Source organism: Engraulis encrasicolus, chromosome 12, assembly GCF_034702125.1.
Source record: "Engraulis encrasicolus isolate BLACKSEA-1 chromosome 12, IST_EnEncr_1.0, whole genome shotgun sequence".
Taxonomy (NCBI): domain Eukaryota; kingdom Metazoa; phylum Chordata; class Actinopteri; order Clupeiformes; family Engraulidae; genus Engraulis; species Engraulis encrasicolus.
In genome coordinates, this window is record NC_085868.1 from 38,866,628 (window position 1) to 38,888,418 (window position 21,791).

Sequence of the window (21,791 nt, forward strand, 5' to 3'; positions counted from 1 at the left end):
AGAGAGACACAGAGAGAGAGAGAGTTGGCTATGTGAGAGAGATAGAGTCAGAAATAGTGTGTGATACACCAGGGGTGAGTTTCTCAAAAGATAAGTTGTTAGCCTGTTAGCAACTTCGGTAGTTGGCAATGGGAAAATGCATTGAAAACAAAAAAGTAGCTAATGTTGTACGCAACTTTGGTTTTGAGAAACTCACCCCAGATAAGTAACAGAGAGGGGAAAACTGACAGTGCAGTCACTCTAATGACTGGACCACTTTTTATTTTACTTCAGATTTTTACTATGGTGACACGCAGGGACCAACTGCAGGACTCTGAAACTGGTAATGTTTTGAACAATGGGGCCCATAGCAACCCTACTGTCACTCATTAACTAGCTTACAATTTCTCAATACCAATTGCTTCACATTTAGAAACGGCAATAAACAGCAGAAAGGGCATTCAAATGACCTTTCAAATGAAGTGTGTCCTTGCTGCCCTTCAAACCAAACCAATCAAACCAAAGCTTGCGTGAAAAAGAGATGACCGTACGGTACATTCATCTCCCAAACACTCCTATAGACATCAATCTTACAGGAGCAGGACATTTAACTCACTTGATTCCAATGATGCTTAAGCACGTTATTTTGGTTCCTAACTTTCAGCACCAATGATGCTTAAAGGACCACTTCAGCCAATTTCAATGCTGTTGTATTGCTCACGCTACCCTTGACTTGTCAAGTAAAACAAAAAAAAACTCAGATACTGACAAGTCTAGGGTAGCATTGCAACTGCATGTTGAAAATTATCCTTTACGTGCGTCAGTGGAGGGTTTTTATGGTGTGGCGTTGACATAGGCGCAGACCTCTCCTGTTGGTTTTGAAAACTCCCACACCCAGAATGCTGAAAATGCTCTGCCACAGCTGGGTTGCATGATCAGAAATGGCTGGCATCCAATGAGTTGAGCAGGCATTTCACAGGCAGTTGCCCTCATGCACTACTGGGCAGAGCTACATCACCCAATAATACCAGAGATTCTTTAAGTATATAGAGATATGCCAACATAATAGGTTTCTATGGGCACCTAACGTGACCAGGTTCCGGTCTGCCTAAAGGGGCGTGTCATAATACTCCTAGCATTGAATAGAACAGTCCTTAGGTCTGCCTAGGTCTGCCTAAAGGGAGATTTCCCCCCCTCCCCCTTGCAATAATAGAACCCGGAAACAATGGGCCAATGGAACCTCTCTCTCTCTACTCTCTCTGGCTACATCACCCAATAATACTGCTGATTCCAATGATGGAATAGGATTGCATTCATGTTTCATTAGTTCCCTATATATTTCTGAAGAAAACTGAAAACCAGACCAGGCTCACTTCAACGTGCCACTCAATAAAGCATACTGTATGTGCCCATGGCTCTAGTGGCAGTGTTGTAGGCAGTGTTGTTGACACGATGGTTATTTGCCTTTCCATGATGCCAGTCTGCCTACACACACACACACACACACACACACACACACACACACACACACACACACACACACACACACACACACACACACACACACACACACACACACACACACACACACACACACACACACAACCTGAAGGGTCAGGCCCATGCTCAGAGTACAGTCAGACATAATCGGACTCAATTGAACATGAAGGTCAATGCAATGCAGCATGCAAGCCCTGGCAGCACACAAGAGAGAGAAGGCAATGGCAGTGGCCTAGTGGTTAGAGAGTTGTTGTTGTTTCAATCAAGGGGTTGCTGGTTCAAATCCCCCCTGACCTCTCCCTACTCCTCCATCCATGGCTGAAGTGCCCTTTAGCAAGGCTCCTAACCCCACATTGCTCCAGTGACTGTTACCAATACCCTGAAACATAATAGTTGTACGGCGCTTTGAACAAATTAAAGCGTCACAGCCAAGTAAGTGAAATGAAATGTAAAAAAAAGGCAGTGTTGTAGGTGTCACAATGGTTACCTGTCCTCTTCACCTACAGAGCATACACTCATTGAATTTGATCAATAGGACACAAACTCATCGAACCTACTAGTCAGTCAGAGACACAATCATTGAACCCGATCAATCATCAGACCTGCACTTATTGGACATGAGCAGTCGCAGATACACTCATCGTACATGATGAATCGGGACACACACTCGTTGTGGTACACACATCAGTTAAACGCACATTGTTTGAACAGTGTATGATCAACACACTCATCGAGTATGATCAGACATGCTGACGACATATCTCCCTGCAGGCTTCACTTCAAATATAGCAGCACGCAGCTCTCAGCTCTCCCCTGCAGCAGCAGCAACAGCAGCAACACTTGTCTTCATTACCTCCGACAGCTAACAGCAGGGAGTGAGTCACACAGTTGACAAGAAAGTGTGTGTTTTTGTGTGTGTGTGCGTGTGTGTGTGTGCGTGTGTATGTGTGTGTGTGTGTGTGTGTGTGTGTGTGTGTGTGTGTGTGTGTGTGTGTGTGTGTGTGTGTGTGTGTGTGTGTGTGTGTGTGTGTGTGTGTGTGTGTGTGTGTGTATACACCTATGCAGATGGATGGGAATAGAATACTGAGAGATCAAAATTGCATTTAAAAAGTGAAGACTAAAAACTAATAGGCCTACCACAAAAAGGTGAACCAAGCAGAAAATTATGTTGTCCTTGCGGAGGCAAAAAAAAGAGGGGAATCAATGAAGTGGAGTGAGAGGAAAAAGCCAGGCACCTAACAGCACGGAGTGAGCCAGCAGAGCAATTCAGGGATGGGACACAATACTGAGTCCAAAACTGAATTTTAATATTAAAAAGAGAAGTAAAAAAAACAATACAGAAAATGAGTGAAAAAATAATTGTTTTTTGCAAAGGAAGCAAAGGGAGACTGGGGAAAGCAAAGGGGAAGATTATTTCATTAAACATGGTTTCTACATTTTAAGCCAGTTTCTGATCCTGATCCTTACAAAATCCATTTGTAACATCTAGTTAGCCTGCTAAAAAATGGAACAAACAGCAACCAGTGAAGGTAAAGACATGACCTTCCTTGGAAGGCGAATATGAAGCCAACACAAACAGGTGAATCGTTATGTGAGCAGAAAATAATGTGTCCCTGTGAATGCAAACGGAGAATCAATGGGAGATGAGGAAAGAGGTGTGTGTGTGTGTGCGTGTGTGTGTGTGTGTGTGCGTGTGTGTGTGTGTGTGTGTGTGTGTGTGTGTGTGTGTGTGTGTGTGTGTGTGTGTGTGTGTGTGTGTGTGTGTGTGTGTGTGTGTGTGTGCGTGCGTGCGTGTCTTTGTGTGTGTCTGTGTGTGTGTGTGTGTGTGTGTGTGTCTTTTTTGTGTGTGTAAAGCTCTCTATTCTATCCAGCTCTCATCCCTTTAACAGCGTGATGTTGAGGAGGCCCTACAAACAGCCCTGAGGAGGAAGGTTGCACCACAGCCTGACAGACTGGCCTCATTCACACGCAGGCCAAGCCTTCCTGGGCCACGGAGACCAACAAAAGATGCTGCCATCCCAGAATTAAGTCCATGGCAACCGCACAACGCAGGACAGAAGCACTGTTACCACAGCAACAATACAGCCATCATTCTGCACAGCCAAAAGGAAACTGTTCAAAATAAACCACCAGTTCAAATAAACAACATGATACAAACAATCAATATTAGTTTAACTTTTTGCGTTAGTATTTCTGGCATATGGTGCATACATAGAAAAGCACATGTATTAATTGTAGCACAGTCACACGATGTCTGTGCCAACCCTGAGGGTACTACTTGAGGCTCTGTACACAGCATAAAAGCATGAACATCATTCAGATCACAGACACATGATGCACAACACAGCCCTGTGTGTGATGATGCCAAAAGTCCTCAAACTGATGCCCTGGAGCTTCTGATAGCCTGTGGGAAAGTGTATGCCTGACGTATTCAGAGCCACAGCACCCTCTAGTGCCTAGGGGTGGAATCAGCTGATTCACCCAACATCACTACAGGGGGTAAGAGGCCATTTTAGTTAGCTGGCTGGCAGTGTATGCCAATATGTAAATGGTGCGAGAGCACATGTATTATTAAACAAGTACGGTTAACTCTATGAATTCCCAATTAACTCCTTAAAGGGACACTGTGCAGGAAATGCGCAAAAAAGGTACTGCATATGCTGCTTATTGAAACTGTGCTGCCTGTCGCCAAATTTGATCTTTACATGAAAGTTTACTAAGTAATAAACAAATATTTTCTAGTGTGGTCCAAGTACAGTCATTTTTGCAGCTAAAAATGGCTATTTTTGGAAATTCAAAATGACGGACCATGGAGAAGAGCCCCCTTTTCATGTTTGAAAAGTGCAATTTTTCCAATCATAGTGAATACTCAGAATTTGATGGTGGGGGTAAGTATCCACGAAAAAGGTAACATTAGTGAATGGGCAGCATGGATTCTGGAAATAAACAACTAAAAATCCCACACAGTGTCCCTTTAAGGTGTCAAAGGAAATAAGTAGCTTATTTTCTCTTTTTCACATTCACCAAGAGGCATACCTACATACACTTTTGTGTGGACTTAAAACCATATTCTTTATCAATCTGTATTTTTCATATACATAGTTCATATGTAACAGCATAATAATTTTGCAGAAATACAAGGCAATTTACACCATGTACTGTAAGTATCACATCAAACACTGAAGTATCAAATGGCACACTGTGAGTGAATGATTTCTATAAATATTATTGGAATAACACTCAAAATCTCCAGTGGTCCTCTTCACAGCATACAACTAGAATGTGCACAGAGATTCAGTATGTGTGTGCAGAAGGGAGTGGGCGTTTGGATTATTGATTGAAATCAAGAAATTCGGATGCATCGCTTCACACAGAAATCTAAAGGCCTGTCAATAAGGCTGAAGCAACATTCGTGCCTCGACTGTGGACGGAGAATGACTGAGGTGTGTATGTGCGTGCGTGTGTGTGTGTATGCATGTGTGTGCGCAGTCTTGTGTGTGTATGCGGCACGTGTGTGTGTGTGTGTGTGTGTGTGTGTGTGTGTGTGTGTGCACAATCATGTGTGTATGCAGCACGCGCCAGTAGCAGGAGGGGGAGGGGTTTATTATTAATCTGCACAAGCAGCTCCTCTGCAGCAGAACTGGGTCAAACATGATGGAGGTGACGGAAAGAGCAAGCAGGCTCGCATCCATGCCATGCTCCCACCACGCACCCATTCCACCATCAACATCCATCACTAACTAGATCTACACAATATCCCAATATAGCAATATAGCTTCCCTTTTTTTTTTTTTTGTACGTATATGAATGTGTATTTTATTGTATTGATGATAAAACCGGAATGTATTGTGATGTCTCCACTGTGGGCCCTGAGCCTGTAATAAAGTTTATATGTATCAACAGTCGCGTTGCACTAGTAGATGCATTCTCAGACCACTGCATTCCAGTTCATCTGTACAGCCAAACCTTTTTTAGACCCATTTGCTATGTTAATAGAGCCGCCTTCGCCTTGCCTGGCATTGCAACGATGTCCCTCCATTTCACCATCAACATCCACTAGTAATGAGATCAGCACAGAATCACCAGTCATGATACACTAGTTTTAGATGCGTTCTCAGACCACTGCGTTCAAGCTCAACCTCTTTTACTGTAAACCCATTTGGTTATGTTGAAAAAAAGAACAGGCCTGCCCACGTCCATGCCACGTCCTGCTTTTACCATCAACATCCATGACTATCTATAGATCTGCACAGTATCACAACCAGATGCATACTGTAAATGAGGTTATGTTGAATTAGCTGTATACTAGTAGACAAACACATGCACATGTGCATGACTGCAAAAAATATTTGTAATAAAATCCAACCTCCAAGTACTGTATTTCACTTCATTTGGACAGCCAAACCTCTTCTCGACCATTTTTGAACAATATTGTATATCTTGCATGAACTGCATAGATATTATTATGCATCTCTATTATGATGCGTCTCTGACGTAATATTGTATACAGTGACATGCTTGCTTGACTATGTGATAACATCCACCACAACATCCAACATCCATCCCTAACAAGATCTGCAGCTAGTCTGTCACTGGCAGATGCATTGTCAGACCACTGCATTCCAATTCATACAGCCCAAATGTTTTTGACTTATACCCATCCAATCTGTTGAGGCATGTTGATCTGTATCATGCATGAATTCTGTTACATAAACAACACAATTTATCATTGCTGATTATTATGCATCTGTATTATGATAGCCTAGAAATCTAGACGCCCCTAGAGGCCACAAATTGTAGGGGTTTGGCGCGGCCAGGCTAGTATTATGATACATTCTGACAAAATATTGTATATAGTAACATGCTTGCATTACTATGCAAATACATACAGTACACATCAAAGTGCATTTCCCCTAATTAGATGCAACCCACAGGAAAATGTAATTCATTTATTTTAGAAACTCTACAATAATAAACACTGGTCATCCTAAGTCATGTGCAGGAGAGGTCAAGTCTTGGGCAGACTGCATGATGTCTCAAAAACCCTGCCCTATCAGCGAGCTATCTGTAAATACCACAGACCACAGTTGTCTGTGTAGCTCCTCACCCTATCAGTTATATTCTAAGAAACCTCAGCTTTTCATGGACTCAGGACAAAGTCATCTGAAAGGGCCCCCCATCCAATAAACAGAAATGAAAACCCTCTCTCCCTGGGCCCGGGACAGTGGACCCCTTTGTCCCCCCCTTGTCAACTTCCCTGCTCCCTGCACTGCAAAGATCTTAACAGTGAGTGAGGAGCAGGCATGACCGTATCGTAGTGTAAACATATATGTGTATCATTCTTACTCCATTCTTTGTAGAATCCATAGAGGCAGAAGATCTTAAGAATAGCTGGTTTGACCTACTTCTATACACTGGACTTGGCATATTTTCCTACTATGCACACACACCACACGGTATAATAGTGCAAGTTTCTTTTTTAGCTTTTCACCTACAGGCATGTTTGTTGTGAGTAAGTAGGGCGAGCGGTTGATATTTCAAGGCCACACATGGTGAAGCAGGGTTGTCGACATCATACGATGGTGATTGTCTGCGAGTACTGAAACTACAGTATGTGTATCACAGTATGAACATGTATTTTTGTGTGAGTTGGCACATGTGTGAGCAGGAATGCTTTTCTCATTAGTGTGCATCTAGTATGCACACAATGTCTGTGTTCCAATATGCGACCTTGCATCCTCCACTTGTGCTTGTGGCCTCGTACCAGGAAGTAATACATTGTGATGACATCACTGACAACAGCATTATATTTCAGTATCTCGCAAAAGCTCAATTGTAAAGTCATTTTCTCATTTTCACACAGGATGGTAAATGAAGAATATATTCTCCCAAAAATTGATGTGGATAGGCTGACAGCGGGGAAGACTTAATTGTTTTCTCCACGGAGGCGGGGCATCAGCAAAATGTGAGGCCACAAGCCCAAGTGGAGGACGCAAGGTCGCATATTGGAATGCATGTGTGATTCCTAGTAGGGTATGCGTGCACTATTCTATTCATAATGTGTTGTCCTGTGTGACAACCAGGGCTCTAAGCTAACACCAGTCAACCGACCAAATGCTGGAGTAATTTCAGTACTAGCCAATTTGTCCTATTCTGGCAAGTGATGAAAAACGTCTTGGTGACAACAGATGCAGATCACTATTTTCCCTGATTAAATATTTCCTTATTTCAATTTCTACAGCTTGAATATACCAAAAATGACAATAAAAACAACCTGACTTGCACAATTCATAATGTCACTCTGAAGGCACACATATGCCTATTTGTTTTGTTTTTGGGTGATGGTTAAACTGAAGAGCATACATTTTGTGCTGAAGCTTTATATGCATAGGGTTAATTTCTACATCACCTAGTATCAGCCAAGACCAATATCAGAACAGCCATAGCAAATGAAACGGCAACCTTTTTAGCCATTATTTCAGACCAATATATTTTTATCTACATCACAGATAGTCCACGTGCACACACAAACTTCAAACCAGTGTTAAGCAGTGTGTGGATGCAAAACATCTTTGGCTGGAGGATTTGGAGCCCACACACAGTGGCTGTAATCTCTGAAATATCACATCTGCTGCAGTCTTTCCTTATTTGTCTTGATACTAGTGAACAAACACATGCACATACATTCTTTTTCTACAATGGCCACATCCCTGTGACAAAAAGATATCCAGGCTTGGAATTTTTGGATATCCTTTGCAGTTCATTATCGGAACAGGAAAATGGAATATTGATCGCTGAAGACAAGTATTCATTTTCCAGAGCCATTATTGACCAAAGTATTCAATTTACACGAACAAGACATTTTTAGTGACTTTGAATTTGACTCCAGAAAAAGGCTGAAGGCATTGAATCTTTCACTAAGCTAATCGATCACACATCCCAGCCAATCTTGCTTGTTGTCATATCAAATGACACCAGTATAAAAATAGACAGTCAGAGAGCACAGAACAAAAACACATGAACAACACACAATCATATACATGAATGAGATGGAGAGATTGAAAAGTGGAAAATAGAGGAGGATATTCTGTGGGCATTGTCATACAAATGGAGTGACACAAATGAGCTTGCCTACTCATACAAACCAATAGTCAGCATGCTCAGTCGCAATCATGCTACTAACATACTGTATAGTCAACATGCTTAGTCACAGACAGCCAGCCAGCCACACACAGAGAGAGAGAGAGAGAGAGAGAGAGAGAGAGAGAGAGAGAGAGAGAGAGAGAGAGAGAGAGAGAGAGCGTGCACCAAAAAACAGCAAGAATCTGCCGTCCCTCCTACCAATGTTGTGTGTGATGCTGGTGAGCCGCTGCATCAGGTCCCGTAAGGCCACCTCCGCCATCTTCACCCACAGGATCATCCTTACAGGAGGGGGGAGAGAGGAGGGGGAATCACTTCTGCTGCTGCCCGGGAAGGGAGGCCTCTGCTCTGGGCTCTGGGCTCAGGATGTCTGCCTGCCTGGCGGTGCTCTGGTCCTGATGCTGCTCCTGGTTCTTGTATCACTGAATAAATGAAGCGAAGGACAGCACTCTTCAGATTCCTTTTTTTGTTTATTCGCCCACGAACGTTTCGGGCAGAGCCCTTCTTCAGCGCGTAATGGCGTTTGGCGTTCTTGTATCACTGTCACTCACTGGGCTTCAGTCTGGGGATGCCGCGTCTGGTGATGTTGTGGTCCTGGCCCTACCTGTAGCTGCTGTTTGTCACTGACACTGGGCTCAGCTCAGCTGTCCTCCAGGCTCTGGTGCTGGTGCTAGCTTTGTTCCTTGTTATTTGCTGTCTGTCAATCACTCTGGGATCTGGCCAGGGGATGACTCTGGTGATGCGGTGGTCCCCCTGGTCCCTTATATAGCTGTCTGACACTCAATCTGGACACTGATTTGTGGATGTCTGCCTTCTGCAATGCCCAGACCCTGGCGCTGGTCCTTACTTTGGTCTTGATGTTGATATCGCCGTTTGTCAATCACTCTGGCCTCTGGTGTGGGGATGTCTTACCCGGTGATGCGGTGGTCCTGGTCCTTATAACTGTCTGTCACACAATATGGACTCTCTGTGAATGCCTGCGTCCTCTCAGCTGCCCACGCTCTGGTGCTGGTCTTACAGTAGCTCTGGTTTTGGTAGTTGATATCGCAGTTTGTCAGTCACTCTGGCCTCTGGTCTGGGGATGTCTTGCCCAGTGGTCCTGGTCTTTATATCGCTGTTTATCTCACACTCTACTGTATCCTCTGCCTTCTGAAATGCTCAGGCTCTGGTGCTGGCCCTGGCTCTGGTCTTGATGTTGATACCAGTGTTTATCCCTCACTCTGGGCTCTGTCTTCTTTGGTGCTGTCTGCCTGCTCTGCTCTGCTGCCAGGGTTCTCTTGGGGGATGCTGTGGTCCTGATGCTGTTATCCTGTCTCCGGATGCTGCTGCAGGAGGTCCTGCTGATGATGCTGTGTGCCGATGCCACTGTTGTCACTTGCAGCGACGCTGTGATGTTGATGTTATGATGCTGCAGCAGTCGTGACAGTGGCCGTGGACTCTCTCTGTCTCTCTTCCTCTCACCTTCCCGGAACACAGAGTCTAGTGCTAGTGCAGGCAGACAGCACGGCACGGTGGATCGGAGTGGAGGAGCTGTGCTGTGCGGTGCTGTGCAGAACAGGCAGGCAGAGCAGGAAGGCAGCAGCCAGAGGGACCCAAGACATGCGCACACACACACACATACTCACACACATCCACTGGCTTGCTCGCTCTCTTCAGCACGCACATGCTAGCCCACTCAGACACAGGGGAGGCTGAGGCGGCTGAGTGTGCATACTCGTGCCGGTATGAGCAAGCGCAAAGTCATGGATGTTGCTGTATGAATGAACATGGATGAATCAAAACACATATCAGCCTGCAGACACAGATGGACATTGGCTATGAAAGAATCTGTGTAGAGTCAAATTGAATGTCACAAATGTGGTTACAGTCCACCTAAGTATCCTACTATTATTTGCATAATCACCAGCCTGTTCATAAAAAGATGAATAGAGAGAGTGGGCTTGAAGATAATTGCCCTAAGCTGCACAATGATGTCACTTTCATTTGTGTAAATGACTGTCTATGCCAGACTGCGTTGCTAGGGAGTCTGGACTGCCTTAGCAACACCATGTCTCTACCCTTGTCCACTGCTGCCAGTAGACGGGCGAAATGTCTGGTTACGAAAGGTCATTCGCGTTTAAAGACAGTTATGGTGACGGAAATAAGGTAAACTCTTCCAGGACCGCGACGCTCTGATGTTGTACGAGTGGGATTCGTAAACTGTATGATGGTATGAAGTGAACTGCTACATATTTTGCTATTATCTAGTTTAAAACCGTGCCATTTCATGTTGTAGCAGAAGGTACTTGAGTTTGGCTTTCCATATTTCAGGTTCAGTGTGCTAGAAGGTAGCGGTCTGTCCGATGTCGTATGGTAGGCTATAAAACGAGATCCTTAACGCACGCCCTACTCTTGATGCCCTGGCGCCATCAGCTGGATCACGAGGCTACTGCACGGGAGCAGTTTCACGGATGATGTTTTTTTTCTCCATAAAACGACAGGGATCGCTTGCCATTGTAACTTTACGCACGACGTTCCTCGGGATAAAAAAGTAATAATAACAAAACAAAAAACAATGCACGCGCACGTGCTGTTGAGCATTTAAGTTATGTTTATCTTGTTTCAATGTTAGACAAAAATGTTATCTTGTTTCAAGGGTGGAAAATATCCTAGCCTGCTGCAGAATTCTGTTTGGAATTTAACCAAAGATCTAGGCCATTTTTGTTCGGTAGGCCTATAAGGAATGTATGGAATTCTTTATGGATTTATAAATATGAATGTTGAATGCACAATATTATAACTTATCTTGTATTTTACATTTACATCCCCACTGAGAGAACAGTTGGTATGAGATATAAGTACAGTATAGGGCCTATATATATAGGCCAAAGCTTATAGCCTACATTTAAACAGTCAACAGAACAACGTAAAGAAGGAACATTGCAAGATTTAAAGTGCAACACTTCAGTTTAATTAATTAGGCTACATCACAACAAATTTCAACTTTAAAGTCATTAAGGTGGTACTTCATAATGGTTAACACCACATCAGTCTTTTGCACAATTAGTGTAAAATACAACAGCAAACAAACATACATTGGCAATCCTCAATTTTATGGTGTGTGTGTGTGTGTGTGTGTGTGTGTGTGTGTGCGCGTGCGCGTGCGCGTGCACGCACGTCCGTGAAGCTGTGTTTTAAGCTTGTAAAGCTCTTATTTCTGGGCAATATTCATGTATTACAGTTAATTATGAGTTAAGCCTGTGTGTCTGCGTCCCTGAGACTAACAGTCATTCTGTAAGGTTTAGGGGTCAAGGTCACCCCATAGATAGGAGTGTAGTCTGGCACTCCTGCATCCTCTGGCCAGCCGAACTTGAAGCGGCGCAGCAGAGTGACCATGATCAGGAAGAGCTCCATGCGGGCCAGACCCTCACCCAGACACATCCGAGGACCTGGCAAATAGCAGAAGGGACAGGGGTTAACTTACTTACCTGCCGAGGGACGGAAATTGACTTTTATCGTCAATTTGATACAATTCATAGGCTATATTTATAACTATTGTAACTAAGAATTTCATACATGGTCCCCTTTCCAGCAATAACATAGGCTAAACTAAATTAAAAGAGCTGGAAATCCCTGATGAAAATAAACGTCATGCCAAGAAAATAAAAGTGTGGCACTTTTGTGTTTTGTCTATTTCACTGCCTAATTCTGGAGTAGAGTGTGATATGGTTTGTAGTGTAATACATAGCCTACTTTTAAAATTGTTAGCTGTGAACAGAGTCTTTTTTTTTTCAAATACCGTACGCCATCTTACCAACAGAAAATGGCATGAAGGCTTCAGGCTTCTCAAATTCCCCTAGCTCATTCAGGAAGTTGGAAGGATGGAACCCTCGGGCATTCTTCCATTTTCCGTCCTCTGACAGTGCAGACGTCAGATTAGGAATTATCAAAGTTCCCTGAGAGAAATAAAAAAATATGACTTTTCTCATGATGTTGATATTCTATTTCATTGACGTGAACAATTTCCTGATTTGTATTTTTCATAGATATTTTGAATATTTTGAAGGCCAATCCAGCCTGATCTCCAAAATTCCGTGCTTCTGGACACAGAATTGTTTTCCGTGATGGGCACACGGAAGTGCTTTCTATATTCCCACAGCACTGTGTTAACTCTTATCATTAGAAAATACATACCAAATGCTAATCCTAAACAAAATAGCAATTTAAGTTGTGCCCTGACCAAAACATTCCCTAACCTTAACCTGTCATTAAAGACATATTTTTGAGAAATACCTTTTCCAGTTGGTTGATAGGCTATCAAATTCATATAATGAAAGACAGAATACTAGCTGTGCCCAGACCAAAACAATACCTAACCCTAACCTGTCAGTAAGAGCCCTTCTGTGTGTCCATCACGGAAAACAATTCCGTGTCCAGGAGCACGGAATTCTGGAGATCATGTTGGCCAATTTGTTTTATTTTTTTTACCTAGTTGCATTTATGTAACCAATGGAGTTCATCTCCACTTCAGAGGCCATTTTAAAAATATGAGTTTGAGTTTGCTAGGACTCTGCCTCAGACGGCCCATAACATTTTTAAAAAATAACGGTTCATAAAATAAAAATGTGTGAACAGATTCTTAGTTGGTTCTCTTGCCTTGGGGATGTGATAACCTCTCAACTCTGTGTCTTTAGTAGTGCAGTGGAACACGCTGAGAGGGACGCTGTTGGCCAAGCGCTGACATTCGTGGATGACGGCTTGCATGTAAGGCATCTGGTGTCTGTCCTCAAAGCAGGCATTGTCCCTCCCACCGAGGACCTCGGTTATTTCTTGATAACACCTCTCTAAAGGAGAGAGAGGAGAGACAGAGCACAAACACACACAAACACAGAGATCTAATTGGCCAATCTGTCTATCTGTCTGTCTGTCTGTCTGTCCCATTGCCATTACATGCCACCTCGGAGGCGGTTGGGCTAGGTATTGCAATGACCCTGTCTGTCTGTTTGAATGTCTGTCTGTCTGTTTCTCTGCCCACAGTGTTTTGGGTCACCCAGGGATGGCACCAACGCACATCTAGCATTGGCCAGGGGGAGAGGTTGCCATCTCTTATTGCTCATTTTCACTGTTACAATCCCATTCGATGATGAGTGAACGAACCTTGTATCTCCGGATGAGTAGATAGGTAAAGGAAAGCGGTGAGGAGGGTGTTGGAGGTGGTGTCTGTTCCAGCAAAGTGCAGATCCAGCAGGTACATCACAAGCACACACTCCTCAAATGTGGACTCCTCTCGCTTTGGAGAGAAACAAAAGGCCATGTTGGAACATGTACAATGTTAGAACGTATACAGTAAACTACATGCACTCAATTAATTGAAATTGAAAGTGCCTCTCTCATTAAACCAATGACTCATAGTCACTGGAGCCTGATCCATAATGGAACTAAACAGAAGCACTAGGAGGTGACAGCCATGAGTGAACAGCATTCAACTCAATCATCAATAAAATAAATTAAATAAAGTCCTGCTGCTGATTACTTGGCTCCTTTGACTGTAAAGAATGTAAATCTTCATGCATGTTATGAGACCGATTTAACTTCAGATGAACATGCTAGGCTCCTAGGTGCACTTTTTTCTAGTCAATTCCCTACAGTAGACCAACTACAACAGCACAATTCTTCAGCTAGGACAGTCAATGAGCTAATGATATAGTTATGAGTGAATATATCTGAATTTATTCACCTCTGGATATTCTTAGCATTAAAACTCAAATTAAATGTTTTGTTTTTCTGAACAGAACAGAATAGTGTTGAATGTCCCCATTTTCCTCTTGAATTTTTGTCATACATACCTCGTCTAGTTCATCCAAGTAACAATCGATGAGATCCCTTGGCTGTCCTGGGACTCTTGTCTTCTTGTGTTGATTGATCATCTTCCAGCACATGTCCCTTGCTTTGTCAGCATTCTTGAAAGCCTTTCGAAAGGGTAGTGGCAAGCTCCGAATCATTGGAAAACTGTCATAGATCTATGGGAAACAAACACCTTGAAGTGGAAATCAGACTTGTAACACTCTTATGAAAAGTAAAAGTTAGAAATTAATTCGTATAGCACATTTACAACCATTTACAACCAGATAACATGACAGTGACCCAGACCATGAATACCTTCCAAGGAGGCTGAGACAGACAATAATACAAATAACCAGAGTTGCAAAAAGTAGAAGTAGAAGGACTCTTACAGATGTAATTACAACGCTAATAGTGTGTTATTACAACATTGAAACCATGTAAGATCACACCAGGGCTTCGTTTCTCAATTGGGAAGTTGGTAATGGACTAGCAATGTTGCAGAGTAGATACTAAAAAAGTTGCTAACTCCTGTGTCTCGAATGTTAGCACACAAATTAACTACTGCTTGGAGTAATGTGCACTCTGAAGTAGTGGTGACTTTGAAAGTGAGGCGCCTCCTATCCGTATCTCGACAGTGAAGTTGAAGTACAGCTGGAGTAGATCCATTAAGTCCAGACATCACCTCAGCCACCCCAAGTAACACACAGCGCTAGTCTACTTCAGAGTGTGACTCCACCCATTAGCTAAACTTGTAGTACATATTTGACCACAAATGTGTCAATATATTTTAATCCTGTGGTGCTAAAGCACTGAAAATCAATCGACAGGCACACAAAGTCATGATACAGCTGCGAGAGTGTTCACAACACAAATTCACGTCATGTCATTTGTTCGTGAAAAAAATTCGTCATGTCCTAGGAATCTGATGAATCCCACACTAATAATATGCTTTTAGCTCTATGCCGATTGAATTTCATTTCATTTCGAGTTATTAGAAAATATTGGTTTCTCCCGCAAATTCACCGGTTTAAGTGTGAAGTACTCACAAAAAATTTGTGCGAATTTCATTTCATAGCCTCATCGTTTCATAGCCTCATTTCATTTCATTAGCACACATCCAGATTAAATAGGTGCTGGACTTAAACACGATTAAACATGAAAAGAAGGAAGGCCGCACACTGTTGCTGCTCCCGGTTTATTAACACAACGTTTCGACCATGCAGTCTGGTCTTCGTCAGGTGTAAACCGGGAGCAGCAACAGTGTGCGGACCTTCCTTCTTTTCTTGCACTTTATGTCAGTCTGTAAAATGTCAGTCTTGTATATGTCTGTCCTGGCATGGTTTAGAGAGAAAACGTTACTTAATTTCCCTTGTATGTCTTGTGCATATGAAGAGTGACAATAAAAGCTGACTTGACTTCACTTGACTGTTTCTGCCAGATCTTTCCATCATTTTGGCACTGCAACCATGTCGATTCAAACCTGCATGGCTCATATCTTAATTGGGATACAAGCGTGGATACCACTAGGCTATGTAATACAATTCACAACAAAACATTTTAGGTACTTCACACTTTAACAGGTGAATTTCCGGGAGGAACCACTACTTTACTATCCAAATATTTTACAAATTACACCTCGGAATGAAACGAAATCCAATCGGCATGCAGTTAAAACTGCATTATTAGTGCAGACGGTGTCAGATTCTAATGCCACGGCCGTGTTTTTTCACAAAGATATTACAAAGTGTGTTTGTGGAGGAAACAGCTGAGACATGACTCAGCAAAACCAGAAGGCTGTGTCATCCAATCAGAAGGGCTATTCCTCGTTTTCTCTTGTTGCTTCCATGCTCGCGCACTGTAGACAGGAGAAAGTAAGTAGCCGTGTGGACTCATGAAAGTAGCCATACTTCTCTGGGCTTCGAGAAACACACGTATTTCGGCTTGAAGTAAGTAGAAACTTGCAAAGTAAATCGGCCAAACCATGCTAACGTTCCAGAAACGCACCCCAGTTCTGTTGAAATTACATTTTAGGAGTACTTCTGCTTCTACTTTATTCAACTCTATAAATAATATGGTACAATTTAAAATTGAAAATTTCCCCAAAGAACCTTCAGTTGTCACTGTGATGGTGACCCCGAAAAGTTTTCTGATGAACCTATGGGGCACCTAAGTCACGCCCTCTACTTCCTGGTTCATGGGGCAGGGGGAGTAAAAAAATAATTACTGGGCTTGAAAATGAGTGTTTTTTGACACCAATCCAAACCTTGGACCTCCACCTATGCACCACAAATCCAAAAATCACTCATTTTCAAGCCCAGTAATCATTTTTTGACTCCCTCTGCCCCATGAACCAGGAAGTAGAGGGCGTGATTTAGGTGCCCCATTGGAGGTGATTGGAAGAGCCCTAAAAACCTTTTAGGGTTTCCCACACAGTGGACAACTGAAGACCCCCTAAAAGTTATTTTGGGGATCTTCTTGCATCTTATCTTCTTATCTTCTTAAAACTTCTCTTCTTACAGGGTATTCCAAGTACCTAGAAGGCCTATAGGTTCTTCTGAGAACGTTTAGGTTCACCAAAAACCAAAGAACCTCCCATTTTTATAGTGTGACATCAAGTCACATCTTACCATTGCCCATGGCCCATTGGCAATCTTCGCGTTCTCAGTATAGACTTTGATAAAGGTTTTCAGGGTCTCGTCATCGTACTCAAAGCGAGCTCCAAAGAGCACAGCACAGATGATATTTGATGAGGCACTGTGGAACATGGTCTGGGGACTCATGGATCCTCCTACGGAAACATTTGAACATTATTCATCTGAAATTACTGTTAACATTTAAATGAGTGCTTACTGCATGGACAGTGTACACTGAATGCTATGTTATATTCAGGGGCGTAAAGAATATCCCTGCAGCCTATGCGAGGCACGGGGGCCCATACGAGGCGGGGGGTGGGGGGGTGCTGGTGGCAGGGTCACATGGGCCCTTGACTTGAAGACATGATATCAGGCCCTCTATTTTCGTTCTGGGGCCCATTCTTGGTAGCTTGCAGGGGGGCCCTAAGTACTTGCGTTACGTCAGTGGTTATATTATTATTGTAATGTACACTATTTAATTCGTATGCAAATTTGACTACCTAGGAGCTGGAATTAAAAGCTAGCTCATACCAACACAAGAGTTAAGTTTTGCAATAACATGAGAAATTTCTCCCAAGATCCTTTCCTCCATGGTCTGCTTTCCCAGGCCAAAGTTCCTCAGGGTCATCAGTGCAAACCGCCTGTGCTCCTTCCATCTAGGACCATAGTCAGCCAAAATCACCCCTTGAAAACACATTTAAACAGAATTGGTAGGTGTACATGAAATATAAACCATATTATTTGTAGTTTACCTTCTCATTCTGTAGTCGTGTAAAGAAGAGATGGACTACCTCGATTCATGTAATCCAGTGCCATATATTCCAAATGACCTTATTTCACCTGTCCAATTCAACCAGGTGGTGATTCAACCAGCAAATAACCTGGTTGTAATCACCAGGTAAAACCAGGACACTTGAAGAATGAGGCACTGGATTGTAACTAATGAATCTAGGTTGCCAATCACAGTTTTAGTGAAACAGGAAATACAAAAAGAAAAGAAAGAAAAAAAAATATGTCACAAATGTAGGCCTTATTCAACCAGCCACCAAATTTAATCAGGCAGCTTATCATAATGAGCACTCAATATACTAGGTCCACAGTAGTTCAGTGAAGTCAGTGAATTGCTATACAAAAGGAAAAATCTACAGTAACAGCTTGGGAGGGTTTTTATTTTCTGAACCTGAGATTAACACCTCTGGTTATAAAGCGTGTCCACAATCTCAACTAATCCATAACTTGACCTAATCCATTATCCAATAGCCCTTTTATGTTTCACATAATCCACGTTGGTGTTACCTTCATCTTTTGTTACATGGTTGACCATCAGGCCTTGTGGTCGTCCGGCAAAGTCTACGCCTTTGTTCACCAGAGCCTCTTTGATGGCCTCGGCCCCGGTGAGCACCACGGCTGGCCTTGATCCAATGAACAGACTGAAAATGCGACCATATTGGTCTGACAACTGCAGACACAAAAAAACCAACACAAGGTACACTGTGTTATATTGTGTTTACTTGGTGCTTTTGTGTGTGCATTCACATCTACACATGTCTCCTGTCACAGACACACACACACACACACACACACACACACACACACACACACACACACACACACACACACACACACACACACACAGGATGCTCGGGTCATAAAAGCTTATCTGAACCTCTTCGAACTTTGCTGAACTCTGCTGATAATGGACAAAAGCACAGCTCAACAAAATAAGGCACAGCTCACAAAATAAGCTATCTTTATATATTTATATTTATATTTATATTTATATTTATATTTATATTTATATTTATATTTATATTTATATAGGCCTATATTTATGTTTGACATTTGTAGTACTGTATATAAATATAAGTACACCTCTGAATTTAACTAGTTGTCTAAGTTTTAGCCTGTCTGCTAAGGTCATAAAAGTTTATCTGAACCTCCTCAAACTTCGCTAAACTCTGATAACGGACAAAAAAGCCAACGAGCCAAGTCAATTACCTGAGCCAACAGCATACACATCAGATCAACAAAATGAGGCACATTTAATTGATATATTTGACATTTGTAGTAACAAATAAATAAGTACACCACTGAATGTAACTACTGGTTGTCTAACTTTGCTCGGGTCATACGCTAAAATGTTATCTGAACCTCCTCGAACTTTGCTGAACTCTGCTGATAATGGTCAAAAAAGCCGATACAGTTACACAAGCAAAAAGCATAGCATACACAGCTCAACAAAATAAGCATAGGACTATTTAATTGATGCATTTGACATTAGTCGTAACAAATAAATAAGTAGAGCCTTCACCACTGAATGTAACTGGTTGTCCAGCCTGATCTCTCAGAATGCCGTGGAATGGACACAGATCTTTGGGACACGAAATTCGTGTCAGTTGCACAGATTTTGCCAAAATTCCGTGCTCAAGGACACAGAATTGTTTCCCGTGATTGATACACGGAAGTGCTTTCTTTATTGCCACAGCAATGTTTTCAATGTATCATTAGAAAATAGATACCAAATGCTAATCCTAAACAAAATAATGCTATAGCCAGGGTGCGATTTGTAGGGGGGGATGGGGGAGATTGTCCCCACTTCTGGTCTTGATATCGACATTTTATCACAGTTTAATGTAATTCCATTGATATTGCTTAAAATCTTAAACATATCCCCCCTTCTGTTTTTCGACAAATCGCACCCTGGCTATGGCAAATAAATAGTTGTGCCCTGACCAAAACAATCCCTAACCTTAACCTGTCAGTAAAGACATATTTTTGAAAAATACCTTTTGTAGTTGGTTGATAGGCTATACAATTCAGGTAATAAACAAATATAAACTAGCTGTGCCCAGACCAAAACAATCCATAACCTGTCAGTAAGAAATGTTTTTTGAGAAACAATTCTGTGTCCAGGAGCACGAAATTTTGGCAAAATCCGTGCAACTGACACAGATTTCGTGTCCCAAAGATACATGTCCATTCCACAGAAATTTGATAGATCATGTTGCAGCGTCTAACTTTTAGCCTGTCTGTCATAAAAGTTTATCTGAACCTCCTCGAACTTAGATTAACTATGCTGATAACGGACAAAAAAGCAGATTCAAGGAGTTGCCTGAGCCAAAAGCATATAGGCTACAGCTCAACAAAATAAGGCATATTTAATTGATGCATTTGACATTTGTTGTAACAAATAAATAAGATAGGCTACACCACTGGATTTAACTACTGATTGTCTAACTTTTAGCCTGTCTGCTCAGGTCACATAAGTTTATCTGAACTTCCTCGAACTTCGCTGAACTCTGCTGATAACAGACAAAAAAATCCAATGAGCCAAGCCAATTAGGCTACCTGAGCCAACTGCATACACAACTCAACAAAATAAGGCATATTTAATTGATATATTTGACATTTGTTGTAACAAATTGAGTAGAACACTGGATTTAACTACTGGTTGTCTAACATTTGCCTGTCTTCACAGAAATTCCTCCGTTGCTTATCTTTTGTGCATAGCCTACACTCTCTCTTGTTCTTTTAAAAACATTCCACACTGTATTGGCATAAGTGAATTTCGCTCATGTGAAACTATTGTGGTGTGGATTTGGGTTGTTTTGTTGTTTGTGTGATCCATGCTGTTGCAGGATCGTCCGATTGCTATTTTTCACAACAAGGACACACGGATAGTCTGATATTTTATTGTTGGATTGCCAACAGTAGATCTACAGGGTAGGACATGGGTACACACTGTGAAAGTGCTGATTAATGATTATCTATAAACTTGTAAAATGTGCAACATGCTTTTTTTCCTTCTGTGGCTTACTGCTTGGAAGCATCATCTTGTTCTGCACATGGTTGACTTGGATGTGCATGGACATATTAACCAAAATACTATATCATCTCATTTCACCACCCCATAAATCATACTCAATTACTTGTCAGTCTCTGGACCTCATCATTCAACTCTTTTGGGGGAGGCATATACCTACATGTTTATGACCAACATGATTGCTGATACATTGTCAACAAAGTTAAGTCATGTTTCAAGGTGCAATGCAGGGAGTGTTCTCTAAACTGCATGACAAAAAAACTCTTGCAGCCACTCTCAGAGAGGTTTAAGGTAGGCTAACCAAGCAATTAGCACCATATTCTGACCAGTCTCTATACTTTTAGGACACATAGGCCTACGGTTTCACCTACTTTTGATTGCTGGCGAATAAGAGTATACAACGCTAAATAATAATATATTCTGATCAACATCTGAATGCACAAAGCTCATAGGGTTCACATTAAAGAAGACAAATAATTTAAAAGAAGATAGAGATTAAGATGCCCACTGCAGGTCATCGAGGGGGTTGAGCAGGTTGAGATCCAGCAGGTTCCCAAAGAGAGGCTACATCTCAGTCCATCTAGGCTAATTAGATCAATAGATATAATAAATGAAATATAATATTTTACCCGCTGCAGGTCATCGAGGGGGTTGAGCAGGTTGAGATCCAGCAGGTTTCCAAAGAGAGGCAGGGGTCTGGGTCCAGGCGGGAACTTGTCTGGTCTCTGGGTGTTGAACAGGAAGTACAGGAGGCAGCTGATGACCGACAGGAGAATCAAAGCTCCCCACATGATGATGTCTGATGTCTGATGATGTCTGACTCCTGTCCTAGTGCTCCGTGCCCTTAACTTTAATGTCAGAGGTAAACAGAGGTAGCATGCACAGCAGTTCCA

General features: G+C 42.3%; 1 protein-coding gene across 1 annotated transcript; it reads right to left on the bottom strand.

Moving 5' to 3' along the window:
- Window positions 1–11,546: 11,546 nt before the first annotated feature.
- On the bottom strand, window positions 11,547–21,727 carry LOC134459747 (cytochrome P450 2F2-like). The gene is made up of 9 exons (XM_063212152.1): window positions 21,528–21,727; window positions 18,372–18,534; window positions 17,607–17,759; window positions 17,070–17,230; window positions 14,445–14,618; window positions 13,756–13,888; window positions 13,255–13,442; window positions 12,413–12,554; window positions 11,547–12,047 (listed from the first exon to the last, which is right to left on the bottom strand). The coding sequence occupies exons 1-9, from the start codon at window positions 21,687–21,689 to the stop codon at window positions 11,851–11,853; spliced, it is 1,473 nt and encodes a 490-aa protein (XP_063068222.1). The 5' UTR covers window positions 21,690–21,727; the 3' UTR covers window positions 11,547–11,850.
- Window positions 21,728–21,791: the final 64 nt, after the last annotated feature.

Excerpts from the sequence above, each read along its gene's own strand:
- LOC134459747 (XM_063212152.1), bottom strand. The coding sequence starts at position 21,689 with ATGTGGGGAGCTTTGATTCTCCTGTCGGTCATCAGCTGCCTCCTGTAC. Across the intron at positions 17,760-18,371 it reads CCATGTAACAAAAGATGAAG|GGGTGATTTTGGCTGACTAT; the intron begins GTAACACCAACG and ends TGTGTTTTCAAG. Across the intron at positions 13,443-13,755 it reads TACTCATCCGGAGATACAAG|AGAGGTGTTATCAAGAAATA; the intron begins GTTCGTTCACTC and ends TCTCTCCTTTAG.